This window comes from Pleurodeles waltl, chromosome 2_1, assembly GCF_031143425.1.
Source record: "Pleurodeles waltl isolate 20211129_DDA chromosome 2_1, aPleWal1.hap1.20221129, whole genome shotgun sequence".
In the NCBI taxonomy this organism is placed as follows: domain Eukaryota; kingdom Metazoa; phylum Chordata; class Amphibia; order Caudata; family Salamandridae; genus Pleurodeles; species Pleurodeles waltl.
In genome coordinates this window covers 382,050,876-382,073,535 of record NC_090438.1, presented here as the reverse complement: position 1 = coordinate 382,073,535, position 22,660 = coordinate 382,050,876, and the positions used below count along the sequence as shown (strand labels likewise).

Below are 22,660 nucleotides of genomic sequence, written 5' to 3'. Positions count from 1 at the left end.
CAAGTGCAGTAGGAACTCTAAATAAGACCTCAGGGTCTTCACCTTTGTAATTTTGTACAAGTGAATATTCATTCACCTAATCAGTCTGTTTGGATGATCTGATTGCAGTAGATGGGGAGCAAATAGGCCCCATAGCAAAATCAGGTATTAATAGAGAACTTCTGTGTTTTTTTAGCAGGCTGAGGGCAAGAGCTAAATTCAGAAGCGACAGGCACATGCTGCTAAATAATCAGTAGGAAGTAAAAAAATAATCAATTTCCAGAATGATAGATTCAAAAGAAAATAAATGCATTAAATACCAGGATGACAATAACCATGCTTTATCATAAGTCGAGCTACCTTTTAATAAACAATCACACACCTTCTGAAAGGGAAGACAACCAAATGCAGACCCACTTCTACCTTGTTGGGCCTCATCAATGAGAAGCAGCTTGAGCCCTATGTCACATTGAGCATTGGACCTGCTTCAACGCACATTCACACTCAGGGCCACACAGCTTGCAGAGGTTACAGACGCTCAGCTTATATCTGACAGCTTAGGCCAATCTATCCATCTCAGCGATTTGGGGGATGGAGCCAGCCAAATCTTGGCCAACTAATACAGTACGCACTAGTACATTTTTATTTCCAACATTGTATAACATTACCTGACTTTCAACATATGTTTGATGATCTTTGCATTTTGTTTTACAAAACAAATTCCTTTTGTGGAAATTTAGGAGAAAGAAATCCCTGTTCAGCTCTGTCCGGTTCAACTCAATAACCACAAATCCAAGTCATCATGAGGAAGTAATGTTAGAAAAAGAGTGTATGACTTCTATATTGTATTCTTGCCCCCACTTTAGTTTCCCAAGAAAATCAAGTGAATCTAGTTATTATCCGGAAAGAAACACTACTGTGCTTGTTATCTGGTAATTTTGTAGATGACCTTGTTCCTGATATTTCTTTCTGTATTTCTGAGATGTTCTATTTAGTTGACAGTGATGCTTACAAACGGAGTCAGCCAAGAGCACAGATTAGCAAGGACCAGGCTGCTGCACTACAAATCCCCATAAAGACTCTGTTTTCATTGCAGCCAGTCTCCCATGAAATCATCCAGCTTCACATTGGCATAAGTGTAAGGCAAAGAAATATTAAAATACCCTTTTGGGTTACAGGAATGTCCTCACTCCTTGTGCTTCTAAGACGTTGTTGCAAATATATCAGAGTTGTTTATAAGATACATATTTTGGGCCCCCTTGTTGTAAGAACTTTGAATTTTATTACCCATTTTCTGCCTATTGAAGCCCACACGATGCAGAACAAAATATCAGACAGGGAGTTCACACAAAAACAAATATGTCTTCCCAGGGGCAAAAAGTACTAAAGATGACACTGGGCAAAGAGAGAATTAGATGTAGAACTAGGTAGCGACAAGGAAGGAGGGCAAATCGTGTTGTGGATATTTTGGTGATAGGCAGTGAATTCCTATCCACATTTCCCCACCATACCCTACAGTAAGGCTAAGTATCACATTCATAATGGACAGTTATACATTCTTGTATACCACTGGCACATTGGCACAGTGAGCACAGGGCCAGCATCTGCATACATCTTTCACACTCAGGGCCACACAGCTTGCACAGCTCACTGAACTTTCACTCATGTGTTGGACTTTGGCAAACTATCTTCTACCTCAGCCTTCCACTAGAATATGCTGAATATGCAGATGCATCAAAAACATCATGAAACACTAAAACATAAACGCTGGTTGTATCTAGGCTGAACCAATAATTTAAACACCCCATTGCCTTCCTATTTTGTAAGCATGGCTCCATCTTAAGCTGTCATGGTTGGCGTAAAGATACACAAACTCTTGTGTGCTATTCAGCCAATTGGTGGTACAGGGAAACCTGTCTCAGACCTTACTAGGAGATGAGGATTGCTTAAAGTATGCTTTGCGATTTCTCAGAACCAAGAGAAATAAGAGGAAGTTAAGGGTGGCAGAAGTTGTGTATTCAATGTTTTTGGAAGAAGAAAAAAGTATGAACAGGAGTGCAGCATAAGACATAGGATGCAAAGGGCAGAGTGCAGTAGCCAGACTTTCTGAGAAGATATTAGGCTTTGAATAAACACATGAAAAAACAAGTAAGAAATTAAACTAAACATGTTTTACATTAAATGACAAGCGTAAGCAGGAAATATATAATGGTTAATTTATTTATTGATGGTTGTTATTAATCGCCAACAAGACCAGCTCAGCTGCCAGAGTGATAAGAACAGTACAGCCACGCGGATACATCTGGTAAGAGTCTACGTGAAAGATATAGCCCTATTAAACATGGTACATATTTATGCACAGATGTATCCATGTGCTGGTATTTACGTCTGAGGCAAATATCGGTGTTGTTGTTAATCTATGAAGCATGTATGTGCTAAGAAAGTTCTTGGACCCGGGTCATCAGTAGTGATCCTTTGGGCTTGTATAGCAGGCAAGTCACATTATGGCATTAATGCTAAGTCACTAGGTTTTAAAAAAGAAGAAATATCTGTGTGACAATCTCGACGGAATGGACAGGGATACTGTTTTGTGGTTGAGCGCTAGATCATGCACTCACGGTGTGTCGGTAATAGTGAGCCACGTCACCAGAGTATGAGTGAGTCATAATTCTACCGTATTCTGCTGTGGTCGAGAGAACAGCACAGCTCCTGGTTGGGCGCTACATGATTACCTTTAGCCTGAGTAGAAATGCGTCTTATTGAATACATTTATCCTTAATTACTTCTAATCGAGGACTGTTCATTTTATAACATTACGACCTCGTCCATTTTAGTTCATAACATAATTACATTTATAAGGAGAAGCGCTAATAAACTGATATAATACATTCATCCAAAGCAATACGGAAGATTCTGGGAGCTCTCATTAGAAAATAGTTTATGTTTCCACCCTGTCTCAAGTCCTTGCACAGGATTCTTGCCTTCTCTGTGGCTAATTTAACTGCTCTTAAAAGTATACTCTATTTAGGAATGCTAAAACATTTTCTTTGTACTTGTAGCTTTCACGCTTATAGTGCTTAAAGCGAAATGCCAGAATAACAGAATCACACTGGGGGCATGCAGACTTAGGGAGGTGGCACCTTAGATCCTCCCCAATAACAACAAAGTCCCTATGGTCCCAAATGTCCACGGGAGGGAGAACGCAGTGGATAGTTGTAGTATCTGTGTAGGATGGTGTATTACAGTGTACATTTGTGTTATATTATGTAGCACACATTCTTCTGGGGATAGCTACTCCATACAGTGGCATAGTCTGACATGAAGAAGCACCCCGAGTCCCCTGTGGCTCCCAAATATTTATTGGCCTTGGGCTGAACGGTGGCTCCTTGAAAGATAGGGGGCCCCCTTAAATTGTGTTGACTCCTCCGTTCTGCAGAGGCTTCAGGGGCCTGTGCAACACCCCAGCACACTTGTGCACACACACACTCTTTTTCTCTCTTTCTCTCTCTTATTTACATGCCGCATTTTACTTCCTCCCACACTTGTCTGTCTGCGGTGTCCTCTTACAGTATTTTATCTTTCACTGGTTGTCTCTCCTGTTTCTCACTTCTGTTGTCCCATTTCTCTCCTGTGGCTCAATTTGTTTCCAATTCATTTTATAATCTTTCTTTCTCCTTTCTCTCTCCCTTTTGTTTTTTGCTCTCCAATCGTTCTCTATCACTTTAATGTGTGTTACACCCCTTACTCTTTATAATCTCTCTCATTTTCTGCTCTATCAGTGTCTCTGTACTGTCCTCTTCTGTTTCTGTTCCCTTGTTTGTTTTTCCCATCTATTTCATTTTCTGTTTTCTCCTCCTCCCATCCTCAAGGACAGAGAGAGTTGCAGGGCACCTTTCTGGCTAGCCTCCTATACTGCAACAATAAATCAAAATTGTTGCAACCTTGTTTCCTTTAAGTAAGTGCAGAGAACGTTACACATAGCAAGCTGCTGCCAAGCATTTGAGTTAAGTGTACTCTCCCTGGATATGTGTGCGAGGGGCCCACTCCAAGTGGGAAATCTTCCCCAGAGCCCTGCATAGCGGTGCCTGCCGAGCCCTCGGTTACACCTCTGATTCCCCAGTCCAATTCTGGTCATTGCACAACGTTCTTTCTCCTTTAGCTTTCTGCATGGTGCTGATATCAGGTGATGGTGTTGTGTTGTTTTCACGGTTTTCTAGGATGATGCTGTTCCATTATGTCTTTCACTACTTGGAGTTTCCAGGACTATGGTATTTTCCACCTGGGCCACTGCCAGACCAGGCCTTCCCTTTCTTCTGGCCGCTCCTAGGACATCCTGTTTTTCATCTAGGCTGCTGCAGAGTTGGGCTTCTTTCTTCTTCTTGTCCACTGCTGGGTCAAATTTTCTTTCATTTGAGTTGAAAACAGCTTTATTTATCAATAACAAGTGCGAACATTAAAACAAATCAATTAGATACAATCATACATATAGAAGACATTTGCCAGTTAAGAAAAAATCATATAAACAAAGGAAGCCTTTTCTATAACTTTCAACGGAAGAAGAGAGAGGAAGAGAGGGAAAATAAAAGAAAGAAAGAAAGAATACTCAATTATACAAATGCTATAAATAAGGGAAATATAGTCCTCACAAAGTGTACAACAAATACAAAGTGACCTAGATTTAGTATGATAGAATAATCTAATGACAATAAAGTAATAATGCAAAACCTTGTAAAAATAAGTAAGACAGAGAGATTACTGCTCATGGTGGTTGGAAGTTTTCAGACAGAGTACATACTATGGTAGATGCAAGACTTCCATTATTGTTAATATAAAGTTAGTCAATGGTACCTACATTTTCTATCTATTAAAACATAGAAGTATAAGACGACATATACCCAGTATCCAGTTTATGATGATAGCCTACACTATCCCACCTAGATTTTTATGAGATTTTAGAGGAACGTTTCCAATTAATGGTAATTTGTTGAAAGTCTATTGAATAAACAGATCTAACAATTTGTTTTTAGGAAAAGTGAATGGAATCTCACTAGCTAAAGTCTATAAAACTAGACTGACAATACTAAAGGAATGTGTGATGATATAAACATCTAAAACACCACACCAGGTAACCTCTAAGTCACTGTCCCATAAGAGTTCATATTTGGACTCGGTTAATGTAGGATCCAGAGGTGAGACAGTTTTATATATCATCGAAGCTTTAGGAGAGGAACAGAGGAGTCTAGTCAGTCAGAAGAGTGAGTTATGGAAAACAAAGTATCCTGTAATGAGAAGAGAACATCTAAAATAGTATGTATAAGCAGGAGAAACGGAAATGAAGCGATTGTGGACATTGAAATGTTTGTTAGAAGCTAGGAAAAGAAATAGGAGCATCTTCCACATATAATTGTGCAACCCAAATAATAACTTTTTCTCTCAAGATCTCCAAAAATAAATCTATTGTGAAGTTTAATAAACCTGTTATACCATATAGGCATGACCAAGGAGGTAGCCCGGGTGATAACAGCAGGGGGATAGCATGATTGTAGCAAGTAACATGTGTGTTTAATAAGGGGAGAGGTAGTAATAGAAGATTTAGAAGAGAAAGCGAGAGCCTCCTGTGGGATAAAAGGGCAAAGAAGCTATTTCTCCATATCTAGCATAGACGAAAGATAGGTGAAGCGGGTTCATAAATCCAAAGCAAAACATAACCTAAACGTCACACCTTATGGTAACCTTTAGAATCCAGAACATTTACACCTCCCTCAAGTTTGAATTTCGTAAAGAGAGAGATAGACCATAGAGTCTTTATTGCCCCATAACAACTTAGATAGTATGGAATCAATTTGCCTTGGGAATGTTCACAGGCATCATGGAGATGATATACAGCAAGATGGGAGCGATTATCATTTTAATGGAGTCTAAAGGACCCCACAAGGACAAAAATAAGGGACTCCAGGATGAGAATAAACCCTCAACTTTAACAATGTTCTCCTTAAAATGAATAGCAACAAGCCTTGATCTGAATGTGTGGACAAACCACTGAAAACTGGTGTTAATAAAAGAATGCTTAGTGCAATAATTATTGAAGGGTAGAATTTCAGTTTTATCCAAATTGACGTCATAACCTGAGACATCAGAAAAGAAGGTATCTCACTAAATAGTTCCTACAAGGACTCTGAGGGATTAGGAATAAAAAGAAGAATATCGTTAACATATGCTTCTAATTTGAAATGTGGATCACCATATTGAAAACACAATATTGATGAGTTATGTCTAATACAAGAAAGAAAAAGTTCAAGTGCCAGAACAAATAATTGCAGAGGGAAATATGAGGCGACCATATCACTCACCAACACTGATGCTTTCAGGGATTGATTTTAGGACCAAAGCCAAGCCAAGATAAGGATTTCAACATAAAATCCTAATTGCTTCTGTCAAATGCTTTCTCTGCATCAATGGCTATATCTGCAAGTGGCCATTTAAGGAGTGGAGCTTTGCTCAGGACACTAACAAATAATCAAGTATTATCTGAAGCTAACCTTCCTTTTATGAAACCTCATTGTTCCTTCCCAATGAGGTGTGGAAAGAAGTTTTCTAATCGAGTTGCTACAATTTTTGTAAATAAAATAATCCACACTGACAAGAGAAATGGGTCTATGATTTTTACAATGAGCATGATCTTTGCCATATTTATGTATATGACAAATTGTAGCATCTTGAAAAGTGTCTGTGGTGAAACCAGACGTGGAAAAAAATTGAAACAATTGAAATAAGCAGGGTAAGAGATTATTGGAAAAATGGAGAAGCAAATTAAACAGTAAACTCATCAGGACCAGGCAACTTCCCTTTCTTCAGTAAATCAAACACTTGAAGAATCTCTGACTAAGAGATGTATGCTTCTAAAGAGGTGAAATTCAGATCTGAAGGGATAGATTTAGGAGTATGTTGTGATTAAGAATCAATCTGAGGAGACTGAACTATAGACTCAGAAGCAAAAAAGGTATTATAGAATTTAACAAATTCCTCCAATATACCTCTGTCCTTAATTGGTGGGACTCCCTACAAATTAAGCAAAGAATCTATTTTGAATCATTGTTTTTTTACTTTAAGATAATTAGCTAATAACATACCAACTCTATTGCAGTCTCTGACACGATAAAGAAGCCTTGTTACTAAAGAGTTCATTAAATTGTAGTTTAGCTTTGAAAAGACTCTGTAAATCACTGATTGATTTGGAAGTGTAAAATGTATGTTCTAAATCTTTTATAGAGAGTAGCTATGTCTTGTGTTCATCTTATTTTCTATTTTTCTTTGTTACATAACAAAGAATGAATCCACAAGCAGCTGCCTAAATATGTCCCATAAAGGTTGTGGTGAAGTGTTAGGAGTTTCATTAACTAAAATGACTTCAGAGGCAGACAATATAAAGGGCGAAGACAATTAAGCAACTTTTATAAAGGAATTATTAAACCTCCATATATTCAGTTTAGGTTGAGGGGGAACCAAATCCAAGTCTGTGAGTACCGTGGCATGATCTGAGAGTAAAATGGGCTAAAGGTATTCTGACGAATATTCTGGGACAAAGGTTCAAAACAAAAGTATTGTGTAACCTAGTAAAGGTCCCATGTGTAGAAGAATAAAAGGTATAATCTTGTGAAGTGGGGATACAAATTCTCATTGAGTCAATTCAAGCATTTTGAAAGATGGCGGATTGTAATTGCTTGTGCATTAATTGAGGGAGAAACCTGACAGAAGACTGTCAAGAAAGAGGTCCATAATTTAGTTACAATCACCTTCTAAAACAAAATAGGCATCATTATATTGCAGACATTTCTGTGTAATTACGGGCCAACAAGTATAATCGAGTTGGGTTGGGCCATAAGCATTAAAAAAAATAATGGAACTTTTGTAATCAATTATTTGACAGTAAGCCATCTACCTTTATTATTAGTTTCTTGTGAGACAAAATTAGATCTAAATTCTTCTTACGTAACATAATAACATGATTCTTTTTAAGAGAGATAGAAGACACTAACAAAGAGCCCACAGAACTACATTTGAGTATTAATACTTCACATTCAGTAAGGTCAGATTCAGTAAGGTGAGTTTCCTGTAGTACAACTAAATCTGGAATATACTTGACTAGGTGAGATACCACTTCAGGTCTTTTTGTAGGATTAATAAATCCTTTTTATTTTCCATGAGATTACCCTGGATGTGAGACATAAGGGGATACATATAATTTAGGAGGACTACTACAAAGGTAAATATTCACAAAATGCAAACAGGAAAATATAAACAACAATAGTGTTGAAAAATAGGTAAGTGTATTGAATATAAGGGATATGGAAGAGGAAAAAGCAGGGAAATAACAAAAGATGAAAAGAGGTAAGATAGGTAATAAGGAAGAGAGCACATGTCAAACAAGTGACGACTAAAAGCATGTACCTTGATACTTATCAAGAATAAGCATTGGGGTGGTGAACAGATAGATTCATATGGCACATCTGACAATGGCAGAACAAGGCAAAAAGAGAGGAAAGACAGAATCTCTTGTTTATACTTGTAATGAGACAAAAGAAAATTATTATATAGACATTATTATGAAATCATCTATCATGTTTAAGAACCAATATGAATGATACAGAAGTCATTAGCTCTGAGACGGACCAGCTGTATCCATAGTATCTGCCATGTGAGTGTTTATAAATCAGAGCGGTCTTCATATGTGGTAGTTTTGTTTTCATAAGTGACTTTGAAGAGACATGGATGAAAGAGGCCATAACGAGATCCAAAGAACAAAGCATAGGACAAAAGTTGAGAAATTCTTGTCATCTGCTGGCTGTAGCATTTGAGATGTGTTGCATAATAAAAATCTTCTCACCAGACCACACACTCTGTTTCTTGGATTTAGCCACATTACGTACTTTCAAAAGGTCTTTAAACTCCAAAAATAATCACTCCTCAAGGTTTTGTGTTTGATCTGTTGTAGAGAGGCACTGAACCAGTCTGTGTGCTCGTTGTATATTTAAGTTTGTGGAGTGAGGTAGATCCACAAATTGAGGTAAAAGAAGATGCATAAAAAGTCCCCCCCCCCCCCCCCAGGAAGCCATAAATATTCAGGTTGTTGTGTCTGTGTCTGGTTTCTAAGTCTTCTGTTTCTTTAATTGAAGGACACCTTTTTCTAAAACAGCAATTTTATTTGTTTTGTCTTGTACATCACTGACTCGTTGTTCTACCGCAGGCACTTTTGTCTCCATGGTAGACCATTTGTCATCAAGACTTTGGATTCTATTATTAGTCTCTTCAACAAAAGGTGGAAGTGCCCTTTTTTACTACTAAATTCTCTAGACAAATAGGAGAAGGTGTCTTCTCAGGAGAGGGTGGCGGTCCTGTTTGAGTCACTTATTTGTGGATGAAGGGGCATGTGATTTCGCTAGAGTGGTATGTGAAGACATAGGGCGAGTAATAGCAGGACATGCCATTTCTTTAGAGGGATTAGTACCCATCATGGAAGGCTCACTAGAAAACAAAAACTAGTCTGTAGCTTTAGAGAATTACATGCTGGAGAAGAGATGACATCTCTTTGATCTGCCCATACACAAGCTTTAATAAAATCTGTTGAGAATATTGTACGAAAAACTAGTCACTAGAATATTGGTTTGTTATAGTGAAAGTGTCACTAAAGGAGAGTCACTAGTTGAATTATAACTTCCAAACTTTTAGGTTTATTGTGGTGAATGAGCGCTTTGTGTGACTGAAAAGTGTGTTACAAGAAATCTCATATAAGTTTACCACTCGCTTTTCAGATAACATATTATTTAAAATTAAAATCAAAATTGGTTGCTGCAGAAAAAGATCGAAGTGAAAAAAAGCATTCGCGACAAGCTCATAAATCAACTGGAACATTTGTGAAGATGATCAATGATAGCGACTTAATCTCGGCAGTAAGATATCAACGGGTGTCACAGGAATATCCACAGAAGAGATGCTCTTGTCTACGTGGTATTAGACAACTGAGGACAGGTTCTCCCGCTACATAAAGTTGCAAAATGACATAGTTTCACAGCTGAAGATTACGATGCGGCACAGAGCTTATCATTCAGGCAGCCATCTTAGAAGGCAGCCAAACCACACTCATAAAATCTTTTTTTATTTGGAGGCCTATTCTTGCCTCTGTAATTTCCTTTGGTTTGTTGTCAGTCTGATTCTTCACTTCTGTAGAGTGCCAATAGAGTTGGCTGTTTTGTCTGAGGGCATGAACAGTGGCTGCTGTTTTGGTGTGTTTCTTCTCTTGACCTTTGCAGGCCATTGCTTTTTTATCTTTCTTTAGTGGCTTTGTGCTTTATACTATTTTCCATAAGTGTAAACCTACTTTCCAGTTTTTTGACCTTGCTTAGCTCATTTTTTCTTTTGATGATTTATATATTTGATAGGATTATCTTCTTCTTTTAGAGTTGCAAGAGGATCTGTCTCGTGAAGCTATGTTTGTGGTAAGCAGAAACGGCATGTCCTGCTAGATTGATTAAGGCCTTTCTTCATGGATGAGCTTTGGCAGGATAAGGATACAGGTCCTCAACTGCCTGAAACAACATGATGCCTTTTTTTTTTTAACATTAGTGCTTTGCTCTTCATAACAGATTATTCAGGTGGGTGTGTCTGATGGGTGCTGGAGGCAACAGGCACACTTTCATATCACGGTGTGGTCGAGTTGGTCGGTGTTCATGGAGCCTCTGTATGTTTGTATGTATCATTTATATATTATGAGCCCAGCTGAAAAGCAGCAAAGTGCTCTACAGGGTGTCCAGGAAGCCTCTAACACCCGGTGGGTGGTCTTCATTCCATGACATATGGGCTAAGAGGGGAGCGTCTCATGGTAGGTTCTGCTTATGGACCATCAAGACAGCATCTTACAGAGGCTTTAGTATCAGGGCACCAAGATAACCAAATGCAGCTAATGTGGGATCCTTCTGCCATCAAGCAGGTCTCCTTTGAGGTGCAAAGAAAGGTGTGGCTGTCCAATGAGCTTTCAGTGTACTTCAGTTCCTTGCAGAGCTGATCCTTGTTAGACCTGCAGTGCTATTCATGTCCTGCAGTCAAGGTGCATAGTAGCAGTGGGCTGGTTCAAATCTCTCTCCCTCATGGTGACTGCAGTTGGGATGCTGATTACTGAGTTGTGTTGTGTGTGGGAAATGTAAGCTGTCCAATGGCACACACAACATCTTTCTCACAAGCCCCAAGCAGGAAGAGTGTGCCAGTTGTTACTTGGTCTCATGGCATAGCTTATCTTTCTGTCATGCAGGCATTTGTGTATTTGTATGATGCTAGTAATGGCTGTTTAAGGTGTATAAAAGCTCAGTTTTGCTGCACTTTGTTGAGACCATTCCACCTTGTTGCCATGTTATAAAATTACCAACATTGAAGTTGCATAGTCCTGACAACCGAAAAGGTTTCTCTTCATTGATTCCTTAGTGCATGGACTGGATACAGCACTGGCATGAGTGGTGAATGGTAACCTTACATGGGTAGAAGTGAAACCTGTGGTCGGAGGTTTGTGAATGAATACTACAGTAAAATATTCATATTCCTTCTCAAGCAGTGTATGGGCAAAGAGGGGAAGCCCTCGGTCTTCATATTCCTGCTGTAGTTAAGTCATTGCTTCTAAAACTGGGATTGCTTCTTGGATGTCCTCTGCTAGGGTCTTGGTGGTGAGAGTGTAGCACAAGTCCTTTTCCATTATTCTGGTTCTGTTGCAGCTGGCTTGGTTGGTATTGATACAAGTTTGGGCTAGTGGCATGGAGATATTGAAATGGATAATGCAGTGGTGAACCCATGTGAGTGGTGAGGCAGAGCAGTAGCTGACTGTGTGCCGAAGGCAGAGATTACATCTAAAGTGTGTCCTGCATTGTGTGTGGGTTCCATGGTGAGCTGAATAAGTCCTATGTTGTGTAGGCCTTCAAGGAGGCAGCGGAGAAGTGGTTGTAGGGGTTTTCCAGGTGGAAGTTGAAGCTGCAGAGAAGCTTGGAGTTGATGGTGAGAGGGAGGCGATGAAGTCTGAGATGAGGCTGCTCAAGTTTCCTCATGGTCCGAGTGGTCTGACAGCTAGGGTGCCCTCCAGGGTGGGCTTGTTCTTTACTTGAAGATTGAAGTGCATGTTTTCCATTAAAGGGTTGTCTGGGTCAGTGGTGGTTGAGGGTCCTGGTGTGCAATTTTGCATCCTGTTGGGATGGCCACATTGATGTTGGGAGCTGAGGCAGGGTTCACCCAGGTTCCTGTTAGGAAGAGGTGGGCCAGTGTGCTGTTGTTGAGGAGGTCCCAAATTTTGAGAGGGTGTTTTTGGAGTGAGCAGGTGTTGAGAATCATGCATGTGAGTGTATGCTGAAGCTTAGGCATGGTGTTGGGTGAGGTGAGGTTGTGAGAGGGTCATGTGGGAATCTGAGTGAGGGACGTGTATGGTGCAGAGTTGCTGCAGGTAAAGTGACAGTGGTAGTAGGAGAAAGGTCCTACCGTGCTGCGAGGTGCAGTGTGGCAGCAGCAGATGGAGGGGCGTCCAGGGTTTAGCACGTAGAGCATCTCTGTGGAGTAATGGCAGTGGGTAATCTGACCAGGAATCATGGCGCTGGTTGCAGTTCAGGCGTGGGCTATCAAAGACAGACATGCCTTTTGTGCACCCGGTGTTCAGTCATGCAGCGGCTGCCATTAGGTAGGTCCTTGGAAGGGGAAGGAATTCAGGGGTGGGATTGGTGGGGCTAAGGGGCTGCAGGAAGAAGGCATGGAAGGAAGACGTGTGAGAGCAGGTAAAGAGCGATGAGAAGTAGGAGGAGGAAAAGCACGGGAGTGGGTGGGAGCTACAGGAAAGATGGAGGCAAAAAAGAAAGAAGCACAAAGTAAAGAGGTGCAAAGTAAAGGCAAACAGTGAGAGAAAGAGGCACAAGCAGTGGAAATGAGTGAGAAATAGAGACAAAAAGCAAAAGCAAGGTGTGAGAGAAGGAGGGACACAACAAAGGAAAAGAGTGAGAGAAAGAGACACAAAGAAAAGGCAAAGAGTGAAGAAAGAGGCACACAGTCACAGAGAGGGGCAGCAGAGGGGGGTAACCTTAGAATAGTTTGAGGACCAGTCCCAGGTAAGTAGGGAGCCTGCTCAATTGGAATCACACAGCAGCTGCCATTAGTAGGTCCTGGGGGTGGAGTGCGTTGGGTAGTGGGCAGGGTTAGAGGGAGGCCAAACACAGATGCAGAAGGAAGACGTTGGCAAGTAGGTAAAGAGCGGGGAGGAGGAAAATGTTGGAGAGGGTTTGAGGGCTGAGGGAAAGATGGAGGCACGACAGAAGGAACCACAAAGTAAAGGCAAAGAGTGAGAGAAAGCGGCACAAGCACTGGAAATGTTGACTGTCTTCTGACTATCAATATGAATATATAGATGGTCCCAATATCTTACTCAAGTTATGTTTGTATTAAGAAAAGAGGTGTCAAGCATGGGATACCTCACAAGTATACTATTAAAATGTCAATGTTGTTTCATAAAATAAGGAAAGGTAATAATCGGTTACATCTAAAATTAATAGTCACATTCCTTATACAAATAAAATACATGAGAGTGGTTACCATTGCTTCTATAATAAATCCACGAACTAAAGAAGAGCTGCAGCCTTGGTCATATAAAACATGTTGCTAAGTAGTGAAGTGGCAGAACAATCATTTGAAGTCACTGCCATCTCTACTGTCAGAAATAACCTCAGTGTGGGCCATCCATTGGAGTGACGAGTCAGGTGTGGATTTGGAAGGCCTATCCTGCTCAGGGTGAGCTTTGTGATGCCTTCTCTGGCAATGCTATTAACTGCTCATGACCCCTTTGCAGAACAGTAAAAAAAAACAAAGTTATTTAATAACCATTTTCAAAATAATATTTTACATTGTTACTGCTTTTATTCTAACTATGTTGTTATGTTATGTTATGTTATATATCTTATGTTACTGAATATTTGTAAAGCACAGCATTTACCAATTACCTGGTGTATTGGCACTTCGTGTGGACATCAGTCAGGTTTGTGATTCATTATCAGAGATACCAGTCATGGGTATTTTATTCCCAATCCACATTGATGTTTGACTGGTTTGGACACTGTGGGTTTCCCCACAAGTATTCCATAAAAGGGAGAGTGGGTTTTGCAGCTTTCCAACCTAACCTTTGCGAATATCAAATATGTAGTGGATTGCCTCTGCATGATGGGTCGCTATGGGCGGTCGGTCCTTGAAGCACATTGCCAAAAGCATGTCATCTATGGTAGGGTTGTGGCACAATAGCAAGACTCGTTGCTATTGTGCCCATTCAAATGTAATAGCTGTGTGTCCTTCTTTGTAGGGCAAGTGTGTGAATCTTCGCCCTTGGTGTTTTATTGTTCTTGAACTAAGTTCTAGCAGAAACGTGACACCCTGGGTTTATGGTTTTCTCAGATCCTTGTAGTTGAATCAGGCCTGTCTGTTTCTGTTGCTTTTCATGGCCACCTTTCTGAGTTGTATTTGTAATCACAAATAAACCCCCTTCCCAACTGGCATTTTCGATGCATCAGTAAAAATCAGAGCACTTCTTTGAAGATTTTAACTAGTCAAGTGGGTGAAATTGAATATTTTTTCATTTTTTCTTTCCCCTTGACATGTCCCTTTATCCAAAAGGCAGGGACAGATGACAGAAGGATGGATAGGTAAAGAGAATGGCAAGAGAGGTAACGCAGAGGGAGAAGGGAGGTAGAGGTAGAAAAGAAGCAGAGAGATAGGTGAGGTAGGGAGTGATGTAAGGTAAAGAAATAAAGGCGAAGTGTCCAGAAAAAAGGATACAAAGAGGTAGAAAGAAGAGCTAGGTAGAGAAAGAGAAATAGGTAAGGTTTCAGAGAGAGGCAGAGAGAGCTAGAGATAAGGAGAAATAAATGTAGAAATGCAGAACAAGGAGAGGGGTGAGGTACACTGTTGAGTGAGGCAAAGAGAGAAGATGTAGAAAGTAATGTGAGTATGCAAAGCAGAGAGAGGTAAAGCTAGCCAGATGGACAGGGGAGGTATTGAGAGAAGTCTAGGCATATGCAAGAGAGACAGTAGTGAAATCGAGGGGCAAGCATGAATAGAAAGACTGGTCAGGCAAATAGAATAGAGGAAAGTAAGATAGGTCACGAGTGATGAGGAATAGAAAGAGAGATGGACTATTGAGAACCAAAGATGAAGAGAGGTGAGGTTGACACAGAGGAAGATAGTGAGATAGAAAGGTGTGAGGGACAGAGAGTGAGGTAGGGATATGTACAATAAGAGAGAAGTTATGTAGTAAAGGTTTTTTTGGAGTAGAAAGAGATCAGAGAGAGAGAGAAAGAGAAAGGATAACGAAAAAGAGGTAGAGGCAGGGAAAAAGATGTGTGGAAGTGAGAGAGGTGAGGTAGAGTGAATAAAGGTAGAAAGAGAGAAATGGAATAGAAAGAGAGGGATAGAGAGGCGAGGAAATGAGATTGAGCGAAGTGTAGTAGAACACAGAGATTGAGGGAGGCGAGATGGAACCAGCAGTGGGCTGCAGGTGAAGGCACGAGAACGGTATAGTCGAGAGAATGGCTCGGAGAGAGATGTTTAGGCAGACGCTGAGAACAGAAGAGATAGAAGTAAACTTGTGTGAGTGTGAGAAGGTGGGTGAGTCGAGAGAGGAGCATTGCGAGAGAGAGACGTGGTAAAGAGAAATTAGATAGTGAGAAGGGCAGGTACACAGGTGACGTCAGGAGAAATGCATGCATCATAAAGATTACTTTTAAACATATGTGCCAACTACTGGCTAAAAGCCGGAGGGTTGAGGCTGGGAAGACAGTCATAAATCCTGCATGTCAAATTAAAAAATATATATATTTGAATTCGTTTTTTATGCACATGGGTATTACAGCAGAATTTCCTACTGCCCCAGTCACTGTACCCAGGGCCTTTTGAAGCTAGTAGCCCGGCGCAGGCCGTAAAGCTCCTCTGCCTCCGATCCTCCGTCCTCGCCACCTGTGACTCCCCATGCCCTTACCCCACCTCACGAGTCATCTCTGTGGTTTTTTTTCTCCACCAGACTTGTCTCTGAGAGTTCAATTCCCCAAGGTCACTTGTTTCCTGCTACGTGGTTCCCTCAAACATACAGCCAGCTAAACAGATCGGTCGATAATCGGACGGTATCCAGCTGTCCATGGGTGGTTTACAAGAGCAAGACCCGCCTCTGCTGTCTGTGACCCCGCCCCGCCTCTGCTGTCTGTGGCCCCGCCCCGCCTCTGCTGTCTGTGGCCCCGCCCCGCCTCTGCTGTCTGTGGCCCCGCCCCGCCTCTGCTGTCTGTGACCAGTGAGCGACAACTGAGCCGCCGGTGACAGCCGGGAGGTATTTCCGCTGTCTGGAATAAGCAAGAGATGCCGTTCCTTTGTGCACCCAGCGAGATGTCAGCTGGTAGAGCAAGGGGTTGGTCTGACATAAATGAGGGGGTAGCTCGCGTGTTTTTAGCATGTGGAAAGGGATGTGCCGACTCCGGTAAGTAAAGAATAAGAGAGCCAAGAGATGGTTCTGCTGTTAATGGCAGGTGCACATTGTGGGCTATTGCTCCTGTCTCTGTACGAGTTGGGCAAGTAACAATCTAATCCTTGCTCTGGAGTCTAAAGGGACAAACCAGTCTTAGGGTTCGCTTCAATTTTTGATGATTTTTTATGCCGGCACTAGCAGGCCTCCCTGGGCTCTGTCACTAAACATGTATCTGTACATCACAGAATTGCAGACAAAGTTGAAACGGGTGTAAGAGAGCGGTTCTACTTGCAAATTTCTGATATATATTTATATATATATATATATATATATATATATATATATATATATATATATATATATATATATATATATATATATATATATGTATATATATATATATATATATATATATATATATATATATATAATAATGTGATGTGAGAACCTATGCTATCTTGTAAGTGCATACACAGGGATTCTTGCGTTTCCTATTAATTTGAAAACCCAAGACACACCTATATGCTCTTTAAACTCCATTTATAATCGTAATAATTCGTCTCAAACGGAACCTCCTAAGTCACAGTTTCTGAGTCAACAAAACACTGGCACTTCTTTCAGCATGTACACACACCTGTACTGATTAGACTCTCTGTGTGGGTACAGTTTCATATGGATAACAGAGAAGGACCCCACAGCTACGGAAGCCAGTGAGATAGGTTTGGAATCTATGTTAATTGAAACACGACAGTGAGGAGAGACTTCATGGTACAGTGAATGCTAAAACACATGGTCGAATAACTGAGCAAACGATTTTGCAGTAGCCCTTCTTGTGTGTCTGAAACTTTGATTTTGATAAACACTACCTCTACACCTCCCCGAGCTCCCCTTCCTGCTATGTTTGCCTCCATGTCCTAACTTTACCGTTCCTGAACTTTCTCTATTCTCATTTTTGTGGAATACCTTGTACCTGAACTTTTATATAATTGTCAATATTTTATATCTTTACTGGCGTTTGTTTTTGATAATCGCTACCTGCTGTACATTTTCAGCTATCTAAATATTTGACACTGCATATGTGTTTTGAGGTTTTGTAATTTACCATCTCAAGATACTCTGAGTTCATCTATGATCTTTTCTATCTCTTTCTTCTTCTCTCTCTTTATGTAGGCCACTTGTTCATACTTGTTATTACTGTTTTGTTTTCTGTAAAGCGCTCTGACGCATTGAGCCTTCTATGTGCTATACAAAACTGCAACTAAATAAATAGGGATGACACTCACTGAGATGTTCCCCTGTATGTCCTCACTAAACAAGCAATTTCACTTTAATTGCATGGTCAATAGACGTCCTTTGGATAGAGACCAAGTGGTTGGCTGTTACTGTGATTTATCACAAAGAAGACCCCTTCATCCCCATAAACGGGTGCCAGTGGCTGTCAAAAGAATAAAGTGACATATAGGTGGGAGGGGATCTCCAATGAGGTGCTTTGCTTGCTACTTTGCCAGACTGCTCTTAGGGGTGTAGTAAATCCTAGTTTGTTTTAATGGGATAACAGGAATTAGTTTAGCCGTTGGCTTGCAGACTCGTGCCCCGTCACCTAGTGACTTTTAACCTACTTAGCTTGCTCTGTCTTACACCATTCATTTAATTAATTCTTCTAAGATGGCTGCCTTGTTTATAGTTAGGCCCTTTTGTTTAGAGTTATGTTATCAGTGTCATAACGCTAAGGCGTCAACTCCTGCGACAAAGACAAACAAACTGTAGGTGCTCACATTAGAAATTACCGTCCCAAGCATGTGGTGTTATCTATTGTTTTGGAACAACCTACGTCAGGGGTCCAAGAAGATCTGTATAAATACATCACACTTTAGACAGATAATCAGAGGGATTCCGACCAGATACCATCGCTGCTATCGATGCTGCACGTCGCCTTGATTCTGACCCGGACTTCGTGTTCTTCCGAAGTCTGAGCTTGAGACCTCATTTCAAGGTAACCAGGGTTGGGGGCTCCTTCCAAGGACATGGCATTAGCAGATTAGGTTTAACATACCCAGCTCTCTTCTAGGTAGAAGGTTAGGCCTATCACGATAGGGTACTAGGACATATTATACACTTGTCTTTCCATGCTAACGCAAGATGGTAGGGGTCTTCATAATCATGACTCTCGTCTTCACAATTCTATTTCTTGCACTGTTCATTATCCTAATCATTGCAGCCCATCAGATTTAACATATTTTATTAAATAAAAACTATTGAAACATTACTGCATCTTCGTTATTGTCTGTGTTGGGTTGAGACATGATATATCTGTGAGAAAGGGGTAATCTCCGTTTAACCACGACACTCCCTGAGATGTCATACTTCTGAGTCCATGCGTAATGGCTGCCACAAATCACCTTTAACTGTTTGGGTTTTTGGTGAAGTACTGCCAGTGAGCCAGAGGGGTTGGGATTACAGTTGTGACTTGTTGTAGGATAGGCATAGCCGCCTACAAACATAAGTACTGTCATCCTTGAACCAGCAGTCTTGCCCAGAGCAAGAGTCCAAACTACAACAGTGCTGCTTCAAGGAAAGTGATGGTCCTCAGATGGAGAAAGCTTTTGATCTCACCCTAAAATCTGAAGTGAAGGCTTATCATCCTAGTCTGGTGGGTCACCATCTGATAATGATTTTCTGTTTGGATGTGAAGTGTTCTAAAGAAATAACTATGAGCCAGATGTACGAAGATTAGTGTTTGTGGTTACTAAGGGCCAGATGTACGACCCAGAGTTTTGCGACTTGCAATTTGCGATTCATTTGCGAGTCGCAAATTGTGAGCCACAAAACCATATGTACAACAGTGTACTTTACAATGTTTCCGATTCCCAATGGGGTCGCAAATGACCTACCTCATTAACATTCATGAGGTAGGTCGCAATTTGCGACCCCATTGGGAATGGCTGTACTCACAGGGATGTTGGCCTGCTGGAGACAGCAGACCACCATGTCTGTGACTGCTTTTGAATAAAGCAGTTAAAAAAAAAAAATGCAGCACGTTTCTTTAAAGGAAAACGGGATGCATTTTATAAACATAAATGAAAAGTTTTCTTTTCATTTTTTCAGAGAAGGCAGTGGTCCGTGGAACCACTGCCTGCTCTGCAAAAGTATTTTCGCTTCAATTCATAAAGGGGAAGGGGTCCCCCCACGTTTTCGAATTTGAAATTGGTGCTAACTGAGATTGTTTTGTGACCTCATTCACGGTCACAAAACAATCCTACATCGCACTGCGACTCGCAGTTAGGAAGGGAACACCCCTTCCTAATTGCGACTCGCAATCCATTTTATCGATTCGGTAAATAGATTTCCAAATCGCAAAAAAGAGTCTGTACATCGCAAAATGCTTTTTTCTCATCGCAAACGGCCCAATTCTGCAAATCGGGCCATTTGCGACAAGAAAAGAGCTTTGTACATGTGGCACTAAATTACAAATTTTTGCAATTCGCTATTTGATAATGTAAGTACTAATGTACAAGATTGTGTTTTACACTTTCTGCAATTCACAGTGGGTTGCAGATAGACCTACCTAATGACTATTAATGAGGTAAGTCTCCAGTTGCAACCCACTGGGAATTGCAAAAATTGCAGGGATGGTGACCATCTCTGTGATTGCTAGTAAATAAAGCAGTGAATTTTTTTAATGCAGCCAGTTTTCATTTAAGTAAAACTTCATGCATTTTTTTAAAAAATGAAAAGATTTATTTTCATTATTATGTGGTAGGCAGTGGTCTGGGGGACCATGGCCTACTCTTTATAAATATATACTTTTTCTTTCTCAAAAGGGAAGGTGTCCCACGGGGGGCCCCTTCCCTTTTGAGAATGGCTTACTACCAATTTTGAGTTGGTGGTAATACAAACACAAAAAAGCTTTGTAATCTGGCCATATGTCTTCATGCTCAGTCTGCCAGTCAGCCACCTCACGAGCAAGGTATTCTACTACGGTATGAGTCAAAGTCTTTGTATGCAGACCCCCAAGGCTATATTAAGAAATCAGTATTTCCTAAATAACACACAGAACCTCTATTAAACTTGCATTGATGGTGTCAGGGTCATGAAGTAAGATAATGTACTCACTGTTTATTTCTGTCTTTGCTTATCTTCAGCTGTCTGTGCAGCGGTCAAGTAGTTTTAAGGATTTTGCAAAATCAAAGCCCTCCTCCCCAGTGGTGACAGAGAAAGAGTTCAACTTAGAAACTGACGTAAGTTTATATTTACTCTTAAGTAAAGTTACATATTATATTGATAACACTATGCTTATCTCTATAGTGAGTGAACCATATGTCAAGATCTCAGACAAAGCTGCGTAAGGTAACTCAGATGTCCGAGTACCTGTTATAGAATTTGGGTGATGTTGCATGTTGAAGCCTTAGCAAATATTTCTCCCGTTCATTCTCATTTAGGCTGATCAAGTGCCTGACATTCCCAGCACAATTATTTTATTATTCGTGACATCTTTGGAAGGAAACCTTTTGAAAAGTGCTACTATCCAGCAATGCTTGCTTCAGAGCTCTGTGGGGTGGGTGTATATAAAGATATCTGGGTTGAAAAGATTGTTATACACAACTGTGTATCAGGAACAAGGAGTTCTAGAACCAGGTAGTCTATCTGGTAAGAGTGGGTCATACACGGAACACCCACCATCCAGTAGATGGGGGAGGCCTGTGTACATGTTGTTACATTACCTGCTACCAAGGAGCAGCCTCATGTGAAAGATAATGTGATCTTATTTGCCCTTTCGCTACCTAAGGAAAGACTGTGCAGCAAGCAGGCGATTCTACTTAAATTTTCCTTCCATCAAGCTGAACCCAAATCAATTTCCAATACTTAAGAAACTAGGATATGACATTGCTAAGCTCTTGGGAACTCTTTGTAGAAGAGTGAGGCTTTCAGTGTGAAATTCTTGGAGTTCCTGATTTGTATGCAAAGTTTCTTTTTGAATCGAGATTCCAGGATGTGTAGGACTAGAGGACACCATGGCACTGTAAGGCCAGCATGAACATTTTGGAGATCCTGATTGTAGGGAAACTTTCTCTTCGAACTGAGGATTCTGAGATAGATAGGAATCCTGCACACTCACGATTTTCTGCAGACTTGTCTCACCAGGTGAAATTACTGAATTAGATGCAGAAATAGGTGCCCAAACTTTGATTTCTGTAGCAGTTGCCCATTGATCAGGGTAAAAGTAGTAAAATGATGTTAATTCCACATCCTGTAAATACTGAAGCACATGTTATTGGTAATTCTTGTTATGGAATTACAGTAGCAGTGTTCCCACATTGGTGAGAAAGAGTTAGAATGAGGACCTAAGTCAGCTCAAAAGAGAACTTGAGCTTTTAGCAGTTTCAGGTTGACAAAGCAATTGCTGAGCTGCCTTTGGGCCTGATTACACGTGCACCAGAGGAAGAGATGGTTTTTTACTCACCCAATAAACAATTCGACAGTCAGGGATTCAGAATTTCTCTGGTGGAATATATAGTACCTATTCTGAGTATTTAGGGAATAACATGCAACTTAACATGCAACCTTTGGTGCTTACCATTCCAAAATCTGCATGGCTCTGTAAATACTACGACTGTTTCCCTAATAAAGGTCTGGTAAGTTTGACCTTCTGGAATTTAACAGAAGATGCACACTTTATCGCACCTGGAAATTTCTAAATGCAATAAACTTTGCACCACTTTTATTTGCAATCCATGGGAAATAAGGGTTTCCACAGGGTTGCAGCTCATCAGGCTAGTTGTAACCAGGCCATTTAAATATGGATGCAACTTCGTAATTAGTAAGAGGACTAAGTAACCAAGTTATTAGTTTTTTTGTAACAACGCAGTCTTTAGTTATGAAATGATATTCTGTTAAATCAGATTTAACTATAAGAATTGCGGATTTCTTTTTTTTATTGTAGTGGCGAAAAATCAAAATCCTTAAAATAAACTAACCAGGATTCTATGAAAGGATGATGAGCAGGATGCAGGCTAAGAAGCCCATGTCTAAATAATGTCTAAGTGACAAAGCACCATTGAGAGAACATAATAAATAGCAGTGAAAAAAAGTAGGTGAATCAGTCAGTCAGTCAGTAAATATGTCTTTATTCGATGAAAAGCCATAAAGTACATACCAATAATTGAAAACCAT

The 22,660-nt window shown here is 40.5% G+C and overlaps 1 protein-coding gene across 1 annotated transcript in view; it reads left to right on the top strand.

Moving 5' to 3' along the window:
• Window positions 1-22,660, top strand: part of SASH3 (SAM and SH3 domain containing 3) — a 215,233-nt gene that overhangs the window by 62,860 nt on the left and 129,713 nt on the right. Inside the window, exon 2 of the mRNA XM_069212942.1 lies at window positions 20,632-20,727. Coding sequence (XP_069069043.1) covers window positions 20,632-20,727 — 96 coding nt within the window. The remainder of the gene's footprint in view (window positions 1-20,631; window positions 20,728-22,660) is intronic.